The sequence below is a fragment of the Octopus bimaculoides genome, chromosome 1 (assembly GCF_046866305.1).
Source record: "Octopus bimaculoides isolate indiv1 chromosome 1, ASM4686630v1, whole genome shotgun sequence".
Lineage (NCBI taxonomy): Eukaryota > Metazoa > Mollusca > Cephalopoda > Octopoda > Octopodidae > Octopus > Octopus bimaculoides.
The window spans coordinates 18,415,419-18,437,822 of record NC_142928.1 but is presented as its reverse complement, the minus strand read 5'-3'; the positions used below and the strand labels follow the sequence as shown (position 1 = coordinate 18,437,822).

Below are 22,404 nucleotides of genomic sequence, written 5' to 3'. Positions count from 1 at the left end.
TGTCACTACTTCCAGTGGATATCCACAGAAGAGGAAGAACAGCAGCAATTATTTAAAAAATCCACAACAATAATACAAAATAAAAGAATCTAGTGTAAAAGTAAGACCACGCCTCAACTTTGGTAACAAGGAATCAGAAGAATTCAATAGATATCTGTTGGAAGAATATGATAGGGAAGGTGAGATGGGTGGTGTAGTATTGTATCAATATTTCAGTTTGGCTTACATACATCTAAACACCTACTCAAATATACAATTATACATACTAATATAATCATAGTATATAAGGTTCATATATACATACACACAAATGTGTGAGTGTGTGTGCTTTTATAGATACAGATATATATATATATATATATATATATATATATATATACACACACATATATATACATACATACACACACACACACACACATATATATTTATATATTAAGGGCATTACTATACATAAATGCCCCACACTAGGAGGGACTCTTAAAGTCAAAACTACCATAATAAACACATTGTACTGAATTTCATTGTCACAGCATAGCAACTGGTCACTCTTTTGTCAGCTGTATGGTAATTCTGACTTTAAGTGTCCCTCCTAGCATGAGGCATTTATAGTAATGCCCTTATCATCATCATCATCATCGTTTAACGTCCGCTTTCCATGCTAGCATGGGTTGGACGATTTGACTGAGGACTGGTGAAACCGGATGGCAACACCAGGCTCCACCTTAATATATATAAATAAATGTATTTAAAGAGAATAATTAATAAATTTTTCCCTTATGAGGTTTTTCACGCTAACTACTTGATAAATTCTTATAAAGATTTTATCCTATTTTTAGAAGGTAATACCGAACTTCTGCTGACTCTTGCCCCACAACTTTCTCTCACTCTTTCCTCTTCCATCTATCCACTCACCTGTGACAGACTAGCGTCCCATCCAGGTGGGGAACCTATACGCCAATGAAACCAAGAAACTGGCCCTTATGAGCGAGGCATGGTTCGAGAAGGAACAAACAACAACAACAACAATATATATATATGTATATATTTAGATAGATAGATAGATAGATATAGATATGGGTGACATGTAAAAGCACCCACTACACTTTCTGAGTGGTTGGTGTTAGGAAGGGCATCCAGCTGTAGAAACTCTGCCAAATCAGATTGGAGCCTGGTGTTGCCATCCGGTTTCACCAGTCCACAGTCAAATCGTCCAACCCATGCTAGCATGGAAAGCGGACGTTAAACGATGATGATGATGATGATGATACACAGACACATACAGAGATGAAGAAGTGAGAAATTTTAATCATTTCCTCCTACTCTTCCAGACTGAACAGCCTTCTTTCACAAGGACCAGCATCAGAAAGCCTACAGTGGCTCTCTGATAATTCGTTTCTTCAGTCCAAATTATTAAAAAAGAAATTATAGAACTGTACTGAACAGTTGACATACACAGTCATCATCATCATCTTCATCACCAGTGCCTTCATCATTTAACATCCGTATTCCTAGCTGCATGTGATGGATGGTTCTACAGGATCTGACAAACCAGGAGCTTCTATGCCTGGTTACCCTAACACCAATCACTTTACAAAATTTAACGGGTGCCTTTTTCGTTTTGTGGTATCAGAACAGCTTTCACTAGATTATTATTATTATTGTTATTATTATTATTGTTGTTGTTATTGCTATTATTGTTGCTGTTGCTGTTGTTATTATTATTATTAAAATTCGACGACTGGCACCAATCGAACTAAATTCGACGACTGGCACCCGTGCCAACGTCGTCTCCTTCATTGGACACGAAACTCAGCTTGCGAAGACTTATTGGGGCAAGCGAAAGCGAAATCGGGATAGCACCTGTGCCCAGCGTCGCCTTTCTGGCACTTGTGCCCGTGACATGTGTAAGGATTTTCGAGCGACATCGTTGCCAGTACCCCTGGACTGGCTCTTGTGCGGGTGGCACATAAAATACACCATTTTGAGCGTGGCCATTGCCAGTACCGCCTGTCTGGCCTTCGTGCGGGTGACACGTAAAAGCACCCACTACACTCTCTGAGTGGTTGGCGTTAGGAAGGGCATCCAGCTGTAGAAACTCTGCCAAATCAGATTGGAGCCTGGTGTTGCCATCCAGTTTCACCAGTCCTCAGTCAAATCGTCCAACCCATGCTAGCATGGAAAGCGGACGTTAAACGATGATGATGCTGATGATGATTATTATTATTATTATTATTATTATTATTGCCTTTGCACAGCTTCTAACGCTGGAGATGTACTACAGTGTCAGCTGTTCACTACCAGTGAACTAAGGTAACACCTCTTATTTTTCGAGCACCTTCCGGAGTATTCAAGCAGTTCCAAGCAGTGCAGTTTTCGGCAAGTGCTCCACCCTTATTGCAGCCCCTATTTGTTCCACTATTATTATTATTATTTTTTTTTTATTATTATTATTATTATTATTATTATTATTATTATTATTATTATTATTATTATTATATACAACAATAATAGCATCATTAATACCATTTGTTATTCTATGTTTAGTATAAAATATTTTGGGTGAATGTTTCTCACACAAAATAAAAGTAAACATCAACAAAAACAACAACAACAAATTTACAAATTTCTTGGAATCAACTAATTCCATTTGGTAAAAAGTAAGTTATTGATTGGATTCTATGGAAACATGGTAGGTTATTGAATGGTTGAGGAATCATTCTGGCAATTAATTACAGGAATTGACTGAGTGACTTTTTCAAATTTCATCTTAGATTAAATCAATCATCTTTGACCCATAAAAGAAGTTCTAAATATCAAAACTTGTGGTTATTTTCCAGATGAACCAAAATAATAATAATAATAATAATAATTAATTCTGTTTCATTGGCCACAAGGGCTAATATAAATTTAAAACATGTAAGGACATAGACAGGACGAAGGTTACAAAGGGTTTTGTCCGAAAAGAAAACGTTCGTGTAAACAATAGAAAAACAGAAAGATATAACAAATAAAACTCCCAATAGGGGGAGGCACTTTGAAAGGTTACACATGGAAAAGCCCATAAAAGCCACAGGAGCCTGATCAGAAAAATAAGAAAGGGGTATAGAGCCCTTTCTCCTTTTACATTACCTTTTTCTACAGGTGTATTCTCAGAATTGGTCTGTTTATACTGGCCATTCTTCCAACAGTCACCCACCTTTCAACAAATTTTCTACGAGACAGCACTTTCCTCTCTTCTCTCATCTTCCTTTTCAAGTGTAACTTGAAAAAGTTGATGAGGCCTTGGCCAAAGAGGAAAGTGTCTGACTTTAGCCCTTTTCAAACGGGTCCACCATACCACCTCTTTCGCTACAGCCACTAGACATAGGAAAATTGCCTTGCCCTCCCAGTTAAAGGAGGTCGGCAGGTCAATCTTCACAATGGATTCAGCTGATAGCCGGATCCGTGCAACACGTGACAGTAGCTGTTCGACATAAACCCACAGGTCAGCAATACTCAGGCACTGGATGAGTGCGTGGAGAATGGTTTCGTTATCCTGAGCGCACCTCGGGCAGGCCCGGCTGACGGCACTTCCGTGGCGGTAGAGTTTATCTCGAACAGGCAGCGCCCCTTGGTAGCACTGCCAGGCGAGGGTCCTTTGGAAATTATCCATGGGCCCCGGCCCGAAAGTTCTTCTGAACAGACTGTTTAACTGATTATCTTTGACGCCTAGAGTTTCCCCAAGAACGTTGTCGCACTTTTCCTCCACTAACCCTCTATAGAATGCTAGAGTGGAGCTTCTACCGATCGCATTGCCCACCTGAATGAGGGCGGTGAGAGCTTGGCAGCACTCGAGGTGCCAAGCGCCCTTCTCGGTCTATGTTTGATCCAGGATTGCATCTTTGTTAAAGAAACGAGCTGCGGAAAATCATGCCTGACGAACGGAGGGACTATAGAGTGCATTGCTTGAGGATATGGGACTTTGTCAAGACCAGTGGCATTAATGATTTTGAAGTGACTTAAAGTATTTTGAACTTGCCATGTATGTGAGAATGATGGAAAGGATGGGGATAGTTTTGGAGAAGATTCATCTAGCATACATCGACGAGAAGTTGGATACAAAGTAAGCAATGAATACAGAGGCACTCCTCTTGACAATACTGCACAGAGAACTATTGTGTTTGAAGTTGGGGAAAGAATTCCACAAAATTGGCAGAATTCCTCTTGAAAAGAGACCAAAGGAATCAGCTGCAGTTTTGGAAGTGAGATAGCTTGAGGGCTGTGTGACGCATGGAGGCATCATTTGCAGTTTGGAAAATAGTCTTGAAGAAGTTGTGATGTCTGATAAGAGCCATCCTGTTTTGTAGTGATAGATGGTATTCTCCAAGGCAGTGTTTTTTGCTGGAACTGTTATGATATAGCTATGAGTGAATCATTTGATTGATTTGGGCCCATAGGGTTTGGCATCCATGTGGAATCTAGAAGACATACTGGACAGGATTGTTCAAGCACCTAAGTTACTTTTTCATAAGTCAGGAGTGAAGCATGTGTGTTACCAGAAATAGTTAGCATACAACTAATGTAACCTTGGTCAGTTAAAATTTTTATTATAGTTCTGCTTTATCTGTAAGGTAGCACAGAATTTTGTCAGCGAACAGGTCGCGGTCTCAAAGCGTCGAAAATATTTTGACAAATTAAATTTAAATGTTGAAGTGAATCTCACGGCTTTTGTGTTATTTTAAATGGCTTATAAACATCTTCCACGATGCAATTGTTAAATAACAACTTATCCAGAAAATTATGGCAGAGGTAAAACGTTTACACATACACCCACACCCACTTCCGCGTTTTGGGTTTTTTTAAAAATTTCTTTAGGTTCCTATGTTTTCAGCTCAACTCCAATTGAGATGAACTTTTTTTATTTTGTAATTCGTGTTTGTAATGAACATGTTTAAAAGCCTAATCTTCGATATAAACTTAAAACGAACTTTTTTCAGAAATCGTGTTGTTTAGCTACTGTTTCTAGCATATCGGGTTTTCTGGTGATGATTTTATATATTTTTTTCGTCTGCTGTTTCAGTAGAAATTTACGCATGCGTAAAACATGCAGTTTTAGCAGAAAGTGGGGAAATGGATGGAGGAGGGGAATTGAGGGGGGGGGGGGTTAAGAAAAATTGAAATAAAAATTTTTTTTTCCAGATTCTTAATCTCTGTATTTTTCTACGCAGTTAAAAAAAAAATCGAAAAATCTGAAGTTTTAAAAATTTTGAAAACTTTTTTTTTTTTTTTTTTGCAAAATCGTAATCTCCTATATCGAAAATATAGGAACCAGAATAAATTTTTGAAAAAAAAAAAAATGTGGAGGGAGGAGGGATGTAAACGCTTTACCTCCACCAAAATAATATCTTTCAAAAACTTTCATTCTCTGTTTTTCTGACCACTTACAATAATGATTCAGCTTGAATTTAGAGCATCATTTTCAGTTTAAGTGATTGTTAAAAGTAAAAAAGATGTTCTAAACTCAAGGATCGCCCTCACCAGAATATTTCTATCTCCCATTGTATCATAGTATTCAATAGGCAGTGCTTCATCTCCTCAGACTAAGAAAGAAAGTGAGGAAATCACTGGCGAATGGAATAAGTAATCTTACATAATTCATTCCCCCATCAGTCTAAGATGTGATTGTGCCCATAGCCGTTTTTAGTTTATCTTCAGCTGAATGTTAGGGAAAAACATTGTCCCAGAAATGTAAGATATTTCTCTTTACATGAACTAGCATATCTCAAATAATGATTCTTTTTAAAAAATTGTGTTGCTTTAAGAAAACGTGTTAAGTTCCCCAAATAACAGCAAATACATTCAGTTGTAACATAATGTCTGTCATGAACAGTTAACACCTGAACTTTCGTATAAGCAGAAACGCAAAATATGAAATATACAACTAGAAAAGTTTAGCTCTTATTTGAAAATCTGTCAGAAAACTTAACAGGAAAGAAAATATTAATTATGTTTCAATAGTTGACATTTTTTAAACAAGATAATTTTCGTCTCATTTAAAGTCATGGTAATTGAAATTAAATGCGTGGGATTTTAGTTAAAAAGATATTTTCTCTCATCATTTTTATTTGCTTGCATATATTTATTCACATGTATACAATTTATTCCTATCAAACAATTTAGAAAACAAGAAATCTTGTAGATTTCTTTGAAGGTCCCATGAAACATCCGAAACTAAAACCGACAGCTCTACACGAAGTATATTGGCGGGATATCCAACTAACTTAAGTCTGTGTTCATTTCTCCTTTCTAATATCTCTTCTACGTTTGTCATTCTCCAACATATTCTCAGGTAATAACATTTGCTCTATAATTCTACTTTTGAACCTGCTTTTATTCGCAGAAACATACGTTAAATGATTCGTCAGGCTCAAACTTCATCTATGTGTTTATATTTACATGTCAACTCCACTTTCCCTCACACCCATCATATATATATTACAACTGTTTATATCATCCACCCACACTTTCCTATTAGTTACATCTGATTAAATATTAAGAAATACATAAACAAATAAAAGATTAATAATTTATTAGTTTGTGTCCGTCTCATGAGACAGGCGTAATCTGATCGGCGGACTTTTGGAAAGCTATCAGTACTTCATAGGAAAGGAAAAAAGCTTGGTTGTTTCTTTCCATGAAAGAACTTTGTCCAGAAGAAACAAAATCATTTTTTTGGCGGAGACGGACTATATGTGATCTGAACCTACCCCGCCCCCGCTTATTTATTAATTTTTTTACGGAATCCCACGTTTTAGGCTATGGGGATTCCGATTCTGAAAAAAAATTGTTTGAAAAATTTCAACCCCCCCCCCACCAAGCAGGCTATTTACATGCTAGAAATAACAGCCAAATCTCACAAAACTAGTGTTAGGGTTAGGGTCAGGGTTACGGTTAGGGTTAGGTTTACCCTGTGGATCTATATAAAAACCGGGGCGGGGGAGGAATCGAAATTTTGAAATTGAGATTTTTTAAAATTTTTTTCAGAATCGGAATCTTCATAGCCTAAAACGTGGGATTCCGTAAAAAAAAAAAATAAGGGGGGAAAGGTTCAGATTACATATAGTCCATCTGGACCATTTTTTTTTTTCTTAGATTATTGTACGCCTCTCAAATCTGTGCCGTTTTCTGTTCATTTCTTTCTATTACATGTCTTAAGAGACAAGTAAGAAGGATGCTTTGAGAACAGGGTGAAGAAGGGATTCCGAGTTCTCTGATTTCCGCTGTACAATTAAATGGGTGTATATAATAAATATATTTGTCTTGCGACTGTCTGAGGGAAGAATTTCACTGACTTTAATTCTAGATACAGTTGACCTTTTTTAACAATAGAAATTATGAAGATTTAAGGTTACGTGCATCATAGTAGGCAGTATCTATAGATCGTTGGCTGGAGTTAACAGATCGTTGATTTATGCTAACTTCAGAAACAATCTAAGATTGTTTTTCTTCGTGGTCGCTCAACCTACAAGGAAAACGGCCAAATTTCCTTCAAACCCTATCATCTTAATAAATATTCTTTGAAATACGGGATGGTCACAGCTGGAATGCTTTGGATCAAATATCTTCGATCAGAGCTGACCTACGGCTAAATAAACAACAACAACACGGGAGTATACTGGTTGGGTGCAGTGTTAACTTGAAACTAGGACACAACAGAATCAGAACTTTTGTTAAATATATTTACACGCTTACAAACTCAGCAATGGTTGATACTCGCACTAATACGCACACAGTCGCACTTTTTACATATTCAAACTAGTTAAAAGTGAATTTCTGTCGCTTTCAACGATAATTCTATCTATTCAATTTGTTGAACTGCCTACTCATACAAATATAATGTAAGAGGTGAAGTATTTGACAGAACGCTTGTCCTTTTAACGTAATTCGTCATGCAGAATCAGCTTGACATAACTACAGTTTAGTGCCCCTTACCTTGCACATTTGTTTTTTCATGACTTCATGAAAAATGCATATATTTTAATAAAATTTTTGCAAAGTGTTTTCGGGGGCAGACATTACGATTATGATAACGTTTTATTTTTTTTAATTAGGGAGGAGTTTTGAACCCTTTCCCCTGCCTCTCCTGAATTTGTTTCTTAACTTTTTTAAATGAAATTTTACAGGGATATATTTTTTTCAAGAATGTATATTACGTAATGTTGATATTTCAAACAAATGTGGAGAAAAAAAAATTTCGAAGACTCTAAACTTTCGGAATTTGGTGGAAATAAAGTCGTGTGTGTGGAAAAAATGATCTGACATTCCCCCCCCCCCCCACTCACTACTTTTTCTTTAAATTTCATCATCATCATCATCGTTTAACGTCCGCTTTCCATGCTAGCATGGGTTGGATGGTCTGACTGAAGACTGGCAAACCAGTAGGCTGCACCAGGCTCCAATCTGATTTGGCAGAGTTTCTACAGCTGGACGTCTTTCCTAACGCCAACCGCTCCAAGAGCGTAGTGGGTGCTTTTACGTGCCACCGGCACGAGGGCCAGTCACACGGTACTGGCAACGACCACGCTCAAAAAGGTGTTTTTTTACGTGCCACCTGCATTATAAGATATTTATTTTTCAGAAAGTTATGAGGAAACGAAGTTGGGGAAGGCACCAAACTGTAGTTACCCAACACAGCGTGCGATACGGCTGGTTCTTTAAATTCAGATACAGACCATCTGACATGCTTCACAAAGTTTGTTTCTACTCAGTTTTACTTACAAAGCCTTCGTTGACTTGATGCTATATAAGTACATATAGGTAAATGTATACATACACATAGGTACCTAATTCATACAAACTGTAGATCCAACTCAGGGATGATTCCCAGAATATAGTGAATGTATAAAAGAACACAAATGGAATTCCAAATTCACAACAGCTGTTTTGGTGGGAAGTAAGTTTTTTTTTTTTAGAATAGAATAGAATATAAAGGTCGCTTAGGAGACCCATAAGGGCAAAACCCCAAAACTATCAAATTTCTCAAATCTCTATCTCAATTAGTTTATGGCACTGGTTGGAAAATCATTGAAGACATAAGCAATATAATGAAAGGAAAAGAAAAAAACTACTCTAGAGAGTAATATAAGACATCAGACTGTTGCCATTTTTCAGACACTAGAACAGCATCATCATCATCGTTTAATGTCCTCCTTCCATGCTGGCCAGGTGGAAGCCTGCACCATTCTTCTGTGTCTGTTTTGGAAGTTTTTTCGGCTGGATGCTCTTCCTAACACCAACCACCCCACAGAGTGGGCTGATGGTTTTTTACGTGGCACCAACACAGGCAAGGTCAATTTTGGCATAGTTTTTACAGCTGGATGCCCTTCCAAATGCCAACCACTTTACAATGTGAACTGGATGCTTTTTAAGTGACACCAGCCGTTTGGCAGGGTCACCAAGTAACTTTGCAAGACAAGGAATCTTTGAGAGGGGAGGGGGTGATCTTGTGTCAGATGATGAATGGTTAGAGTGTGACAGAGAGATAATGGTTACCCGGCTAGAGAAGAGTTGACAAGAAAGAAGGTAGGAAGAGGTGTGCTGCTGTAAAGGAGATAGATGGTTATGCAGCCGGAGGGAAGAGCAAGAGGAGAGAGAGAGAGTGATCAAGAACGAGGGCAGAAACAGGTGTGCTGCTGAAGAGGAGATACACGGTTACCCAGGGGAGAGAGACAGAGTTAATGAGAAAGAGAATAGAAATAGGTGTGCTGCTGTAAAGGAGACAGCCAGTTAAAGAGTGCAAGAAGAGATATGTTTGACCATGTTTTGCACAGAATTCATCATCATCGTTTAACGTCCGCTTTCGATGCTAGCATGGGTTGGACGATTTGACTGAGGACTGGTGAAACTGGATGGCAACATCAGGCTCCAATCAGCAGAGTTTCTACAGCTGGATGCCCTTCCTAACGCCAACCACTCCGAGAGTGTAGTGGGTGCTTTTACGTGCCACCGGCACGAAGGCCAGTCAGGTGGTACTGGCAACGGCCACGTTCAAAATGGTGTATTTTACGTGCTACCTGCACAAGAGCCAGTCCAGCGACACTGGCAACGATCTCGCTCGAAAGTCCTTACACATGCCACGGGCACAAGTGCCAGAAAGGTGACGCTGGGTACAGGTGCCATCCCGATTTCGCTTTCTCTTGCCCCAATAAGTCTTCACAAGCTGAGTTCGTGTCCAGTAACCCTTAGCATTCAAGCTGGCCATATCCTGCCAAATTATTCTACCTGTTTTATGTTCAAATTGGCCAGATCCAGCCTCTCCCATCTCCCCTATAATTTCATTCTAGAAATAAATACATCATGAAAATCTCAAATCTACATGATAAAGCATAATTAATTCAGAACAATATGAATAAATAAGCATTACATTTGACAGAATAATCTGAAAGCTAAAGGGTTAAGATCAATTTAATACAGTGATATCTTTTTTTTTTCACTTCTCTTGGTTCTTAAGCAAGTCACAGAAACTGAGTAACAGGGAACAAAGGAGAATAGCTTTCAAATCAACTTTTGTGTCTTGTGTAAAAGAATTAATTTGTTCATCTCATAACTGCAGTTATATGTAATAATCGCATAACTACTGTCACTGATGTTTCTGTGTAACATCAATAGGGAATTTGTCACATTCTTATAAACCATATGCTTTGTTTTGAGGTTGCAGGTGGGTCTGGTAATCTCAGAAATATGTTCACAGTATTGGATGGTATATGGAATGAAGATTATGATATCTGTGTTATAATTGTAATGTGTGTTTTTTTTTTGTCTTTAGTTGAAAATGTCTGCTCAAGCTGAGAGTGTTGGTGAAATATCAGAAGATACCATTGAAGAAGCATTTGGCCCTCTTCCATTGTCAAAATTGGAGGTAGTTCTTTTCTCATCTACATTTTGTCTTTTACTACTTTGACAAGCTTTTGGTTTGTTTGCTCTTACACCTGTTTTTCCATGCTAGAATATGTTAAATGGATATAATATTGTGGTATTGTATTACAGCCAGGTCCCCTTCCTATTGCTAACTGCTAAACCTCACTTGTTTTTCAAGTAAGGAATTCATATATGAAAATACACATATATAGAAACATTATTATTTCTAAATCTCAACGAGAGACATACAGTAACAGTACTTTAAAGTAAAGATTATTTGCCAACATAATATCCTGGTGGGGATGAATGCTATTGTTGTTTGGGGTTAAACAACAGTAGCATTCATCCCAACCAGGACTGCTGTAGTATATTGGCAAATAATCTTTACTTTAATTTTTATATATATATCATCATCATCATCATCGTTTAACGTCCGCTTTCCATGCTAGCATGGGTTGGACGATTTGACTGAGGACTGGTGCAACCGGATGGCTACACCAGGCTCCAATCTAATTTGGCAGAGTTTCTACAGCTGGATGCCCTTCCTAACGCCAACCACTCAGAGAGTGTAGTGGATGCTTTTACGTGTCACCCGCACGAAAACGGCCACGCTCGAAATGGTGTCTTTTATGTGCCACCCGCACAAGAGCCAGTCCAGGGGCACTGGCAACGATCTCGCTCGAAAACCCTACAAGGCCAGTCAGGCGGTACTGGCAACGGTCACGCTCAGGATGGTACATCTTATGTGCCACCCGCACAAGAGCCAGTCCAGGGGCACTGGCAACGATCTCACTTGGCTTGCCGGGTCTTCTCACGCACAGCACATTTCTAAAGGTCTCGGTCAGTAGTCATCGCCTCGGTGAGGCCCAATGTTCGAAGGTCTTGCCTCACCACCTCAGCCCAGGTCTTCCTGGGCCTACCTCTTCCACGGGTTCCCAGGTCGACCAACCACATACAAGCTCCCTCATTAGGTTGTGAGTGTTGTTAAGTAATGAGACATAACTGTAATTTTGAAAAGCAGATGAGGTTTTAATAAATTGTAAAAGTGGCTTGGAATTTAGTGATGTATATATATATATATATATATATATATATATATATATTTTCCTATAGTTTCAGCTGAGAGCTGCGGCCATGCTGATGCACCGCCGTTATATATATATATATATATATATATATATATATATATATATATATATATATATACATATATATATATAATATTTATAAAAATATAGGCGCAGGAGTAGGTGTGTGGTAAGTAGCTTGCATACCAACCACATGGTTCCAGGTTCAGTCCCACTCCATGGCATCTTGGGCAAGTGTCTTCTACTATAGCCTCAGGCCGACCAAAGCCTTGTGAATGGATTTGGTAGACGGAAACTGAAAGAAGCCCGTTGTATAGTTCGGCAAAAGAGACCAATACAATAAATACTGGGCTTACAAAGAATAAGTTCTGGGGTCGATTTGCTCGACTAAAGGCGGTGCTCCAGCATGGCCACAGTCAAATGACTGAAACAACTAAAAGGGTATATATATATATATATATATTGGCTTGTTTCAGTTTCTTATTTCTTTATTGCCCACATGGAGCTAAACATAGAGGGGACTGACAAAGGGATTAAGTCGATTACATTGACCCCCAGTGCGTAACTGGTACTTAATTTTATTGACCCCAAAAGGACGAGAAGCAAAGTCGACCTCGGCGGAATTTGAACTCAGAACGTAGTGGCAGACGAAATACCGCTATGCATTTCGCCCGGTGTGCTAACGTTTCTGCCAGCTCACCGCCTTCAGTTTCTGTCTATCAAATCCACTGCGCAGTGGAACTGAACTCAAGACTACATGATTGAGAAGTAAGCTTCTAAACCACACAGCCACACCTGTACCCACTAAAAAAAAAAGATAAGGAGGTCAGTTTTAGTATGCTTTTGATCCTAAATCATCATGATCAAAGCTAACCCAGAATCAAAATTAGCAACAACATGAGTACTTTAAAAAATTTCATTCTTCCAACTTCTGTGTTTTCCCCAATATTTCTCTAATAATGTCTACTTTTGTTGTTTGTATGTCAGGGCCAAGGTATCAGTGCCAATGACTGTAAGAAACTAGAAGAAGTTGGCTTTTATACAGTTGAGTCAGTAGCATTTGCTCCTAAGAAAAGTCTTCTGAGCATCAAAGGAATTAGTGAAGCAAAAGCAGACAAAATATTGGTAAGTATAACAAGATTATATCAATAAATTGACATCTAAATTCAACATTTTATTATTTCCTTCAAAATGTCTTTCTTTTACTGTTAAAAAAAAAGACTTATTATTTACAAAATGTGTAAATTGCAAACAGAATAGGAAAGATTGATATAAAAGCCAAACTTGTCTTCAGTTTGTTTTTTTGTGCCTATCCTCTCCTATGGCTGTGAGTTTTGGATTATGACTGAAAGGGTACAATGGATAAAAGCTGTGGAAATAGAGTTCCTCCAAAGGATCTCCAGAGTAACATTACACAAGGGGGTCATAGCTCAGAGATCAGGGAGTCTTTCCAGTTTGAATAGTTATTTCTCCACATTGAGTAGTTGCAGCTCAAATCCTGCAGACATGTGAATAGAATACCAGAGGAAAGAATTACAGGATGAATTCACCTCAGCCAACCAATAGGAGACCTAGGAGTAGACCACGAGTGAAATGGTTAGATGATAGCGATAGTCTCAGTTGGTCATACTTGGGAATCCAGTAGGAAAGTTTGATGACAGTTTTTTGTCATAGGACCCTATGATGGAAGTGCCCGAGGACTCTGTGCCTGTCCCAAGAACAGTGGACAGCAAAATGGATGGATAAAGCATTGAAGTTGGGTGATGGGTATTCTCCATACCTCCTCATTTTATTAATAGTTTATGCATTATGAAGGCGGCAAGCCAGCAGAATCACACACAGGGTAAAATGCTTTGCAGCATTTTGTCCATTTCTGTGTTCTGAGATAAAATTCCACTGAGGTCGACTTTGCTTTTCATACTTTCATGATCAATAAAATACGTACTAGTTCAGCACTTGGGTCAGTGGAACCAATTTAATCCCTCCCCTGAAATTGCTGGCCTTGTGCTTAAATTTGAAACCAATATTTTATGTGCTATATAGATTATTGCTTCTCTGAAGACTTGATTTTAACCTATTCTCTTGAGACTTGATTTCTCTCTTTCTAAATCTAGTTTTCATCTAACTAGATTTAAAGAGATTTTGGTATATGTTTTTAAAATTCTTACACTATTTGTCAATAACACCCACCTCCACCCTGTCCAAGTAAGACTGTTTTTTTACCTGTGGGCATATGCAATCAGAACTGTTATTAAGGAAATGATTTATAATCATTATCATCATCATCGTTTAACGTCCGCTTTCCATGCTGGCATGGGTTGGACGATTTGACTGAGGACTGGCGAACCAGATGGCTACACCAGGCTCCATTCTGATTTGGCAGAGTTTCTACAGCTGGATGCCCTTCCTAACGCCAACCACTGCGAGAGTGTAGTGGGTGCTTTTACATGCCACTGGCACGTGGGCCAGTCAGGCGGTACTGGCAATGGCCATGCTCAAGATGGTGTTTTTTACGTGCCACATGCACAGGAGCCAGTCCAGCGGCACTGGCAATGACCTTGCTCGAATGCTTTCTAACATGCCACCGGTGCTGTCCAGCCTGGATGTGTATTAAGGAATGGATTTTTGTCTTGCTACGTCCTGTTGCCATGAAAACTTGTCTCCGTGGTACCTGTTCATTCTCATTTGATCAAGGAATAAATTCTTATGTTTGTTAACCAAAAAACATTCCCTTCTGGTATTTATCATGACCTTCATAAAAAACATACATTTAAACGTTTCAAGCCTTCTGACATGCACACATCCAAATATCCTTCCTATTCGATTAATTTTTCTCTTGTTAAATTCTAAAAATTATTTGATTCTTTTTTAGACTGAAGCTACTAAACTTGTCCCGATGGGTTTCACAACAGCCACAGAGTTTCACCAGAAGCGCTCAGAAATTATCCAAGTAACCACTGGTTCCAAAGAACTGGATAAATTATTGCAAGGTTACACTAATTTTCATAATTCTGTTAACATGTTATCATCATCATTTTAATGTCCACTATGTATATGTATTTTTTTTTTATATAGATATATATATATATATGGCACGTAAAAAGCACCCACTACACTCTCTGAGTGACTGGCGTTAGAAAGGGCATCCAGCTGTAGAAACTCTGCCAGATCAGATTGGAGCCTGGTGCAGCCATCCGGTTCACCAGTCCTCAGTCAAATCATCCAACCCATGCTAGCATGAAAAACGGACGTTAAATGATGATCATCATCATCATAATTTTAACTCCAAATCATCATCATCATCATGAAACTTCCATTTTCCATGCTGGCATGGATTGGATAGTTTGACCAGAACTGGCAAGGCCAGGTGCTGCACCATGTTTCATAGTTTGTTTAGGCCGTTTCTTACAGCTGGATGCCCCTCCTAATGCCAACCACATTACAGAGTGTAGTGGTTGCTTTTTATGCAGCTCAGCACCAGTGTTTAACCTTTCGTTAAATTATATTCCAAATACTTATTTAATAATGATAGTCATTTTACTAAATACCTTTAGTCTTTTTTTTTTTTTTTTTTTTTTTTTTCTGAATTCACTGAAACTCCTTCATAAACTATTTCTTTAGTTCATTAGAAAGTAAAATCTATTCTGTTGATTTCTAGTTGTGACTATATATTCATGACACTTCATGGGGTTTTTTCTTTTTTCTGGTTCTTAAGGTGGTATTGAAACTGGATCCATCACAGAAATATTTGGTGAGTTCCGTACAGGGAAAACCCAGCTGTGTCACACATTAGCTGTGACATGTCAAGTAAGTAAATGATATTAACTAATGCGTTTGGAATTTTTTTCATGGGGAAAAGTGATGGGAGGTTGTTCACATCTTCCTCAAAGGCATTAACTCTATAAATGATGTGGGTAAAGTAGTATTGGACATGTTGTATATTTCTGTTTTAGATACGACCAAACAAATTCTGGATTCTGTTGTATATCACGGCGAGTGGAGTGAGTAGGCAGATATCGTTTTTATAGCATCTGCTGGACGCTCTTTCTGTCACCAACCCTTACTAGTTTGAAAGTAGTGTTTTTGCTGATCTTCACACATCAAAAATGACAAAGTTGCAAAAACAACAGGACTTTTGTTTATTGGAGAATGTAGACATCACTGCTTTGAGATCTTTTATCTTTTACTTGTTTCAGTCATTAGACGGCGGCCATGCTGGGGCATCGCCTTGAAGAACTTTTAGTCAAATGAATCGACCCCTGTACTTATTTTCTTTCTTTCTTTAAGCTAGGTGCTTATTCTATCGGTCTGTGAAAATAGTGGGGCAGACAGATGATTGGGGATTGGAGTCAAACTCAGTGGATATCAGTTTGTGAGAGTGAAAGAAAGGAAGCAGTGGATTGAGGAAGAGGAGGTAATGAGGGACAGTAGAAGGGATACAAAGTGAAGTATAGAGGCACCCGAGTAAGTAGTACCACAGTTAGGAGATTGATGAAGAGATGAGTGTTAGAAGATCGGTTGAGAGGGGAGGCTTGACAGACCTCAGCGGTGCTGAAATGGATATGTCTTCTCAAGCGCAGCGTATCCCCATTATCTCTTCCAGGAAATGTTGACAGTGTGACGCCTCTTTGTGCAATTGAGATTTTGTTACAGAGCACTTCTTCAGTATTGGATGGCTGTTGATTCTCCTGAGTTATCCGCCCTTCTTCACAAGTCTTTATGTCTTCTAATTACCTTCCTTAACAAGCAAGCTTAGCAGAATTGTTGTGCACAGGTTGTACTGGTTTACCCCAATAGCAGATCTCTAACCTGACACATTTTTAATTAGTCTTTGTCAGTGTTAACTCATCTCCGAGTTGTAGATCTGTAGCCTCTTCATCTGGATAAATACCCCCTGGTTTTTGTATACCAGAACAGCCACTTAAGGCACTGGTATCCTTCACATTTTTAATGTAATGCATAGTAAACCCACCCAACTCATGACAGCAAAGAAAAGCAGACATTAAACAATGATGATATATCATCAATGTTTTCGCTGTTTCGCCAGTACCGCTGGACTGGCTCCTGTGCAGGTGGCACGTAAAATACACCATTTCGAGCATGGCCGTTTCCAGTACCTCCTGACTGGCCTTCGTGCCGGTGGCACGTAAAAGCACCCACTACACTCTCTGAGTGGTTGGCGTTAGGAAGGGCATCCAGCTGTAGAAACTCTGCCAAATCAGATTGGAGCCTGGTGTAGCCATCTGGTTCACCAGTCCTCAGTCAAATCGTCCAACCCATGCTAGCATGGAAAGCGAATGTTAAACGATGATGATGATGATTAATTGAGCCCAACAATAAAAGAAAAAGTGCTTGTATAGTGGCCATTACTTTTATGTCCAGCAACTTTGTGTAGGTGAAAACATTAACTGACCATTTCGTCATTTCTTGTATTGGCAGCTACCTGTGGACATGGGTGGTGGTGAAGGAAAAGCTCTCTATGTTGATACAGAAGGAACATTCCGTCCTGAACGACTCCTGGCTGTAGCAGACAGGTAACTATTTATTCCCCCATTGCTGCTATAAGCTTTAATGTACTAAAAACATGTCTAATGTACTTCTGCATCTTTTATGCCACCAACTATTGTATATTTCACTGAGATCCAAACAAACTTTTGATTTTGTTGTTCATGCAGATATGGACTATCTGGTAGTGATGTTTTAGACAATGTTGCTTATGCTCGGGCATATAACAGTGACCACCAGACTCAGTTGTTGGTTCAAGCTGCAGCCATGATGACAGAATCAAGGTCAGTTTTACACAGTTTTTCTTCTATATTTTTCGTTGATATTTCATTGTCTTTTTGAGAAAATGATAAAACTAATTCCCTTTTAACAAACTGCTCCTGTTCTATATTTAAGAGATGAGGAATTATTTACATTTGACGGATATTTGTCCTCATCTTGTTTGTTGTTAACACATTTCGATTTCATCAGGTGTCTTGGGGAAATTTCGAACTTGGGTTCTCGTTCCTAAGGTATTTTTCGATGTTGTTGTTCAGGTCACTGCTTGGAATCAAACTCAGAATCTTGGGGTTAGTAGCCTGTGCTCTTAACCACTGCACCTACGGGCATATGGTTAAGAGCGTTTTACTACTAACCCCAAGATTCCGAGTTCAATTCAAGGCAGTCATCATCATCGTTTAACGTCCGCTTTCCATGCTAGTATGGGTTGGACGATTTGACTGAGGACTGGTGAACATTAAAATGTTGATGGTAATTGTTAAGTTTACATGTTATTCCTCACTATACGGAAACATTTAACCAGACTTTAATCATTGAACACGTCATCCTCATCATTTAGCATCCATTTTCCATACTGGCATGGCTTCGAAGGTTCAAAAGAAGTGGCAAGCCAGTGGGCAGCAACAAGCTCTGTTGTCCGCTTTTACATGGCTTCTATGGTTGGATGCCCTTCCTTATGACAACCACTTTACTAAATGCACTAGGTGCCTTTTTTTCATGGTACCATCAGCAAGTAACTCACAGAATAAGACACAATGGATTTTATTATATCCGACTGACTCCTGTGCAGGTGGCACATAAAAAACACCATTTGAGCGTGGCCATTGCCAGTACCGCCGGACTGGCCCTCATGCCGGTGGCACGTAAAAAGCACCCACTACACTCTCAGAGTAGTTGGTGTTAGGAAGGGCATCCAGCTGTAGAAACTGCCTAATCAGACTGGAGCCTGGTGCAGCCATCTTGTTCGTCAGTCCCCAGTCAAATTGTCCAACCCATGCTAGCATGGAAAGCGGACGTTAAAAGATGATGACGATCAATTTTATCAACTGAAATATTTATAATGTGTGGTGCTCTTGTTATTTTCAGGTATGCTTTGTTGATAGTTGACAGTGCTACAGCACTTTACCGTACTGATTACAGTGGCCGAGGAGAATTATCCGCAAGACAGATGCATCTTGCTAGATTCCTCCGTACTTTACTACGTCTTGCTGATGAGGTCAGTTCAACTTTTTCTTTAACTGTATCCTTCCTCATTTTTTCTATGCATGTTCAACACAACTAAAACCTATAAATTCACTACAAATATTTAGTTTCACAATATCTGATAATCTCTTGAGGTAACACTACGTAATCTGAAACCCAAAGGTTAGGTTGTCTTCTTTAGAGTTGGTGAATACTTCAGTTCTGTTCAGGTAAGATGCATAATAAAGTACTGCTACTGCTATGCACATAGACATCCTCTCAACTAAATTGTTGCATTCTCATCTATTCACATTTTTCCCAGTTTCCACTCGAAACACTTCACTCCGAATTCCCTCCCCTGCGTGAAGATAGCTGTGTGAAAAAGTGCCACATCCTAGCAGTTGAGGGAACCTGTGGAAGAGGTAGGCCCAGGAAGACCTGGGATGAGGTGGTGAGGCACGACCTTCGAACATTGGGCCTCACCGAGGCGATGACTTCTGACCGAGACCTTTCGAAATATGCTGTGCCTGAGAAGGCCGGCAAGCCAAGTGAGACCTAAATCCAAGGCCTCTGCCAGGGGTGTAGCCAGCCCACTTATGCGTACCTTCCTTCATTGGACACTAAACTCCGCTTGCGAAGACCTGTTGAGGCAAGTGAAGTCGAAATCGAACTAAATTCGACAATTGGCACCCATGCCAACGTCTTCTCCTTCATTGGGCACGAAACTCAGCTTGTGAAGACCTATTGGGGCAAGCGAAAGCGAAATCGTGATGGCACCTGTGCCCAGCGTCGCCTTCCTTGTGCAAAGACATTCGAGCGCGATCGTTGCCAGTGCTGTGTGGCCATTGCCAGTACCCGCTGACTGGCCCTCTTGCCGGTGGCACATAAAAGCACCCACTACACTCTCGGAGTGGTTGGTGTTAGGAAAGGCATCCGGCTGTAGAAACTCTGCCTGACTTCTCAGACGCCGGCTGAATTGTCCAACCCATGCTAGCATGGAAAACGGACGTTAAACGATGATGATGTTCCTTATGACTCACCATTAGAAATGCAATAGCTTACTGAAAACCCGCAAGTAACAATGTTGACCAAGTATGATGCAAATAAACTGTTTCCTTGTGACTGTCTTTTAACTTTATATTATCTTTGTTTTAGTTTGGTGTTGCTGTTGTTATTACCAATCAAGTAGTCGCCCAAGTGGATGGGGCTTCTATGTTTACATCAGATCCCAAAAAGCCTATTGGTGGCAATATTATTGCCCATGCTTCTACCACAAGGTAAAATCACTTTTACCAATTAGTTTTTCGTTTGCAACATTTTCTAGGAAAAAGACCTAAATTCTCAAAAAAAAAAATCCCTTTTTCCGTTCCAGGTTGTACCTCCGTAAGGGCCGTGGTGAAACCCGAATATGCAAGATCTACGACTCCCCTTGTTTGCCGGAAGCTGAGGCTATGTTTGCTATCAATGCTGATGGAATTGGTGATGCCAAAGATTGAGGTTGTCTTTTACAGTCTTCATCTTCTGTAAATTTTGTATATATATTATTTGTAAAACTAGGATCTGTTTAGGGTAGACAGGATTCTGGCTGAAATAAACAATAATTAAACTACAGAGATAAGGATTTGCTTTCATTAGTTTTATTCAGTTATAATAATAATAATTTCAAATTTTGGCACAAGGCCAGCGATTTTCGGGGCGTGGGAAAGGATGAAAGGCAAAGTCGACCTTGGTAGAAATTGAACTCGTCATGTCAAGAGTCGGAAAAAATGCTGTTAAGCATTTTGTTCAGCGCAGTAACAATTCTACAAGCTTGCCACCTTTCAATAATCTTTAATGTTTGTTTTAAAATGAAATCCATTTACATCTATTTTATTTACACTCGGACAATTTTGACGGCAGTGTCTGAAATAAGAGAACTTTTCTGATCGTTGTTACTTCTGTGAATATTCATGAGAGCAAACGTTCCTCCAGCTTCTCGTTTGGTTAGATTCCCAGGATTGATACAGCAACAGTCATCCACATCCTACAAAGAAGAAAATATTAAAAGTTTCACTCATGGATCACAGTTGAATAAATTACAAAGGCACCTGACTTTGGGTCACCTGAAATGCTACTAGGATGAATCAGAGGCTATCAGCTATTCCGACCTACATCATCATTTGATGTCCATCTTCCAAACAGGCAGATAGCAGATGCAGTTTGATGTCAAATCGAGGACAAATATGTGTGTGTGTGTGTGTATCATCATCATCATCGTTTAACGTCCGCTTTCCATGCTAGCATGGGTTGGACGATTTGACTGAGGACTGGTGAAACCGGATGGCTACACCAGGCTCCAGTCTAATTTGGCAGAGTTTCTACAGCTGGATGCCCTTCCTAACGCCAACCACTCAGAGAGTGTAGTGGGTGCTTTTACGTGTCACCCGCACGAAAACGGCCACGCTCGAAATGGTGTCTTTTATGTGCCACCCGCACAAGCCAGTCCAGGGGCACTGGCAACGATCTCGCTCGAAAATCCTACGGGAGCCAGTCAGGCGGTACTGGCAACGGCCACGCTCAAAATGGTGCATCTCATGTGCCACCCGCACAAGAACCAATAATATTATTAGGGATAAAAATCCAAATTTACAGGTAAAAACTCAAAACTCTATGTGACTGGATATTTATCGATGAATTCACGAACCTTGGTTCTTTTCCCTAAAACTATATATATATCATCATCGTCGTCGTTTAACGTCCGCTTTTCATGCTAGCATGGGTTGGACGATTTGACTGAGGACTGGTGAAACCAGATGGCTACACCAGGCTCCAATCTGATTTGGCAGAGTTTCTACAGCTGGATGCCCTTCCTAACGCCAACCACTCAGAGAGTGTAGTGGGTGCTTTTACGTGTCACCTGCACGAAAACGGCCACGCTCGAAATGGTGTCTTTTGACTGAGGACTGGTGCAACCGGATGGCTACACCAGGCTCCAATCTAATTTGGCAGAGTTTCTACAGCTGGATGCCCTTCCTAACGCCAACCACTCAGAGAGTGTAGTGGGTGCTTTTACGTGTCACCCGCACGAAAACGGCCACGCTCGAAATGGTGTCTTTTATGTGCCACCCACACAAGAGCCAGTCCAGGGGCACTGGCAACGATCTCGCTCGATTGAAACAAAAATCTAAGATATAATCTCTGTGCAGCTCAACCTGATCATTCTATCTCTGAGGATAAAGCCAGCTTCCATCCCCTCAGGGTTCATGGCGTTGTGAGCTGCAGAGAGACATAACTAGTGTGGCTGCCAAGAAAAACGCACCCTGTACACTGTCAAGTGGTTGGCATTAAGGACATTCATCTGTAGAAACCATGTACTGGAGGTATAAGGCGGCGAGCTGGCAGAAACGTTAGCACGCCAGGTGAAATGCTTAGAGGTATTTCGGCTGCTGCTACATTCTGAGTTCAAATTCCG

The 22,404-nt window shown here is 39.8% G+C and overlaps 2 protein-coding genes across 8 annotated transcripts in view; one reads left to right on the top strand and one right to left on the bottom strand.

The window, feature by feature from the left end:
* The first annotated feature begins 3,960 nt into the window (after positions 1-3,960).
* On the top strand, positions 3,961-20,572 carry LOC106873467 (DNA repair protein RAD51 homolog 1). The gene is made up of 10 exons (XM_089348898.1): positions 3,961-6,331; positions 10,808-10,900; positions 12,975-13,112; positions 14,860-14,977; positions 15,703-15,794; positions 17,427-17,521; positions 17,663-17,776; positions 18,858-18,987; positions 20,109-20,230; positions 20,326-20,572. The coding sequence occupies exons 2-10, from the start codon at positions 10,814-10,816 to the stop codon at positions 20,447-20,449; spliced, it is 1,020 nt and encodes a 339-aa protein (XP_089205024.1). The 5' UTR covers positions 3,961-6,331; positions 10,808-10,813; the 3' UTR covers positions 20,450-20,572.
* A 2-nt stretch (positions 20,573-20,574) lies between these two features.
* LOC106873471 (DNA polymerase alpha subunit B) overlaps positions 20,575-22,404 on the bottom strand; it is a 52,015-nt gene continuing 50,185 nt past the window's right edge. For all 7 annotated transcript variants that reach the window (XM_089348857.1, XM_014920853.3, XM_014920852.3 and 4 more), the window contains one exon: positions 20,575-20,976. In XM_089348857.1, the coding sequence (XP_089204983.1) occupies positions 20,827-20,976 (150 nt within the window). In that variant the 3' untranslated portion in view covers positions 20,575-20,826. The remainder of the gene's footprint in view (positions 20,977-22,404) is intronic.

What these genes read in the sequence shown, in the direction of transcription:
- LOC106873467 (XM_089348898.1), top strand. Translation starts at nt 10,814, where the DNA reads ATGTCTGCTCAAGCTGAGAGTGTTGGTGAAATATCAGAAGATACCATT. An exon ending in ACTGGATAAATTATTGCAAG is followed by an intron (nt 14,978 to 15,702) that starts GTTACACTAATT and finishes CTGGTTCTTAAG; the next exon opens with GTGGTATTGAAACTGGATCC. An exon ending in CTCCTGGCTGTAGCAGACAG is followed by an intron (nt 17,522 to 17,662) that starts GTAACTATTTAT and finishes TTGTTCATGCAG; the next exon opens with ATATGGACTATCTGGTAGTG.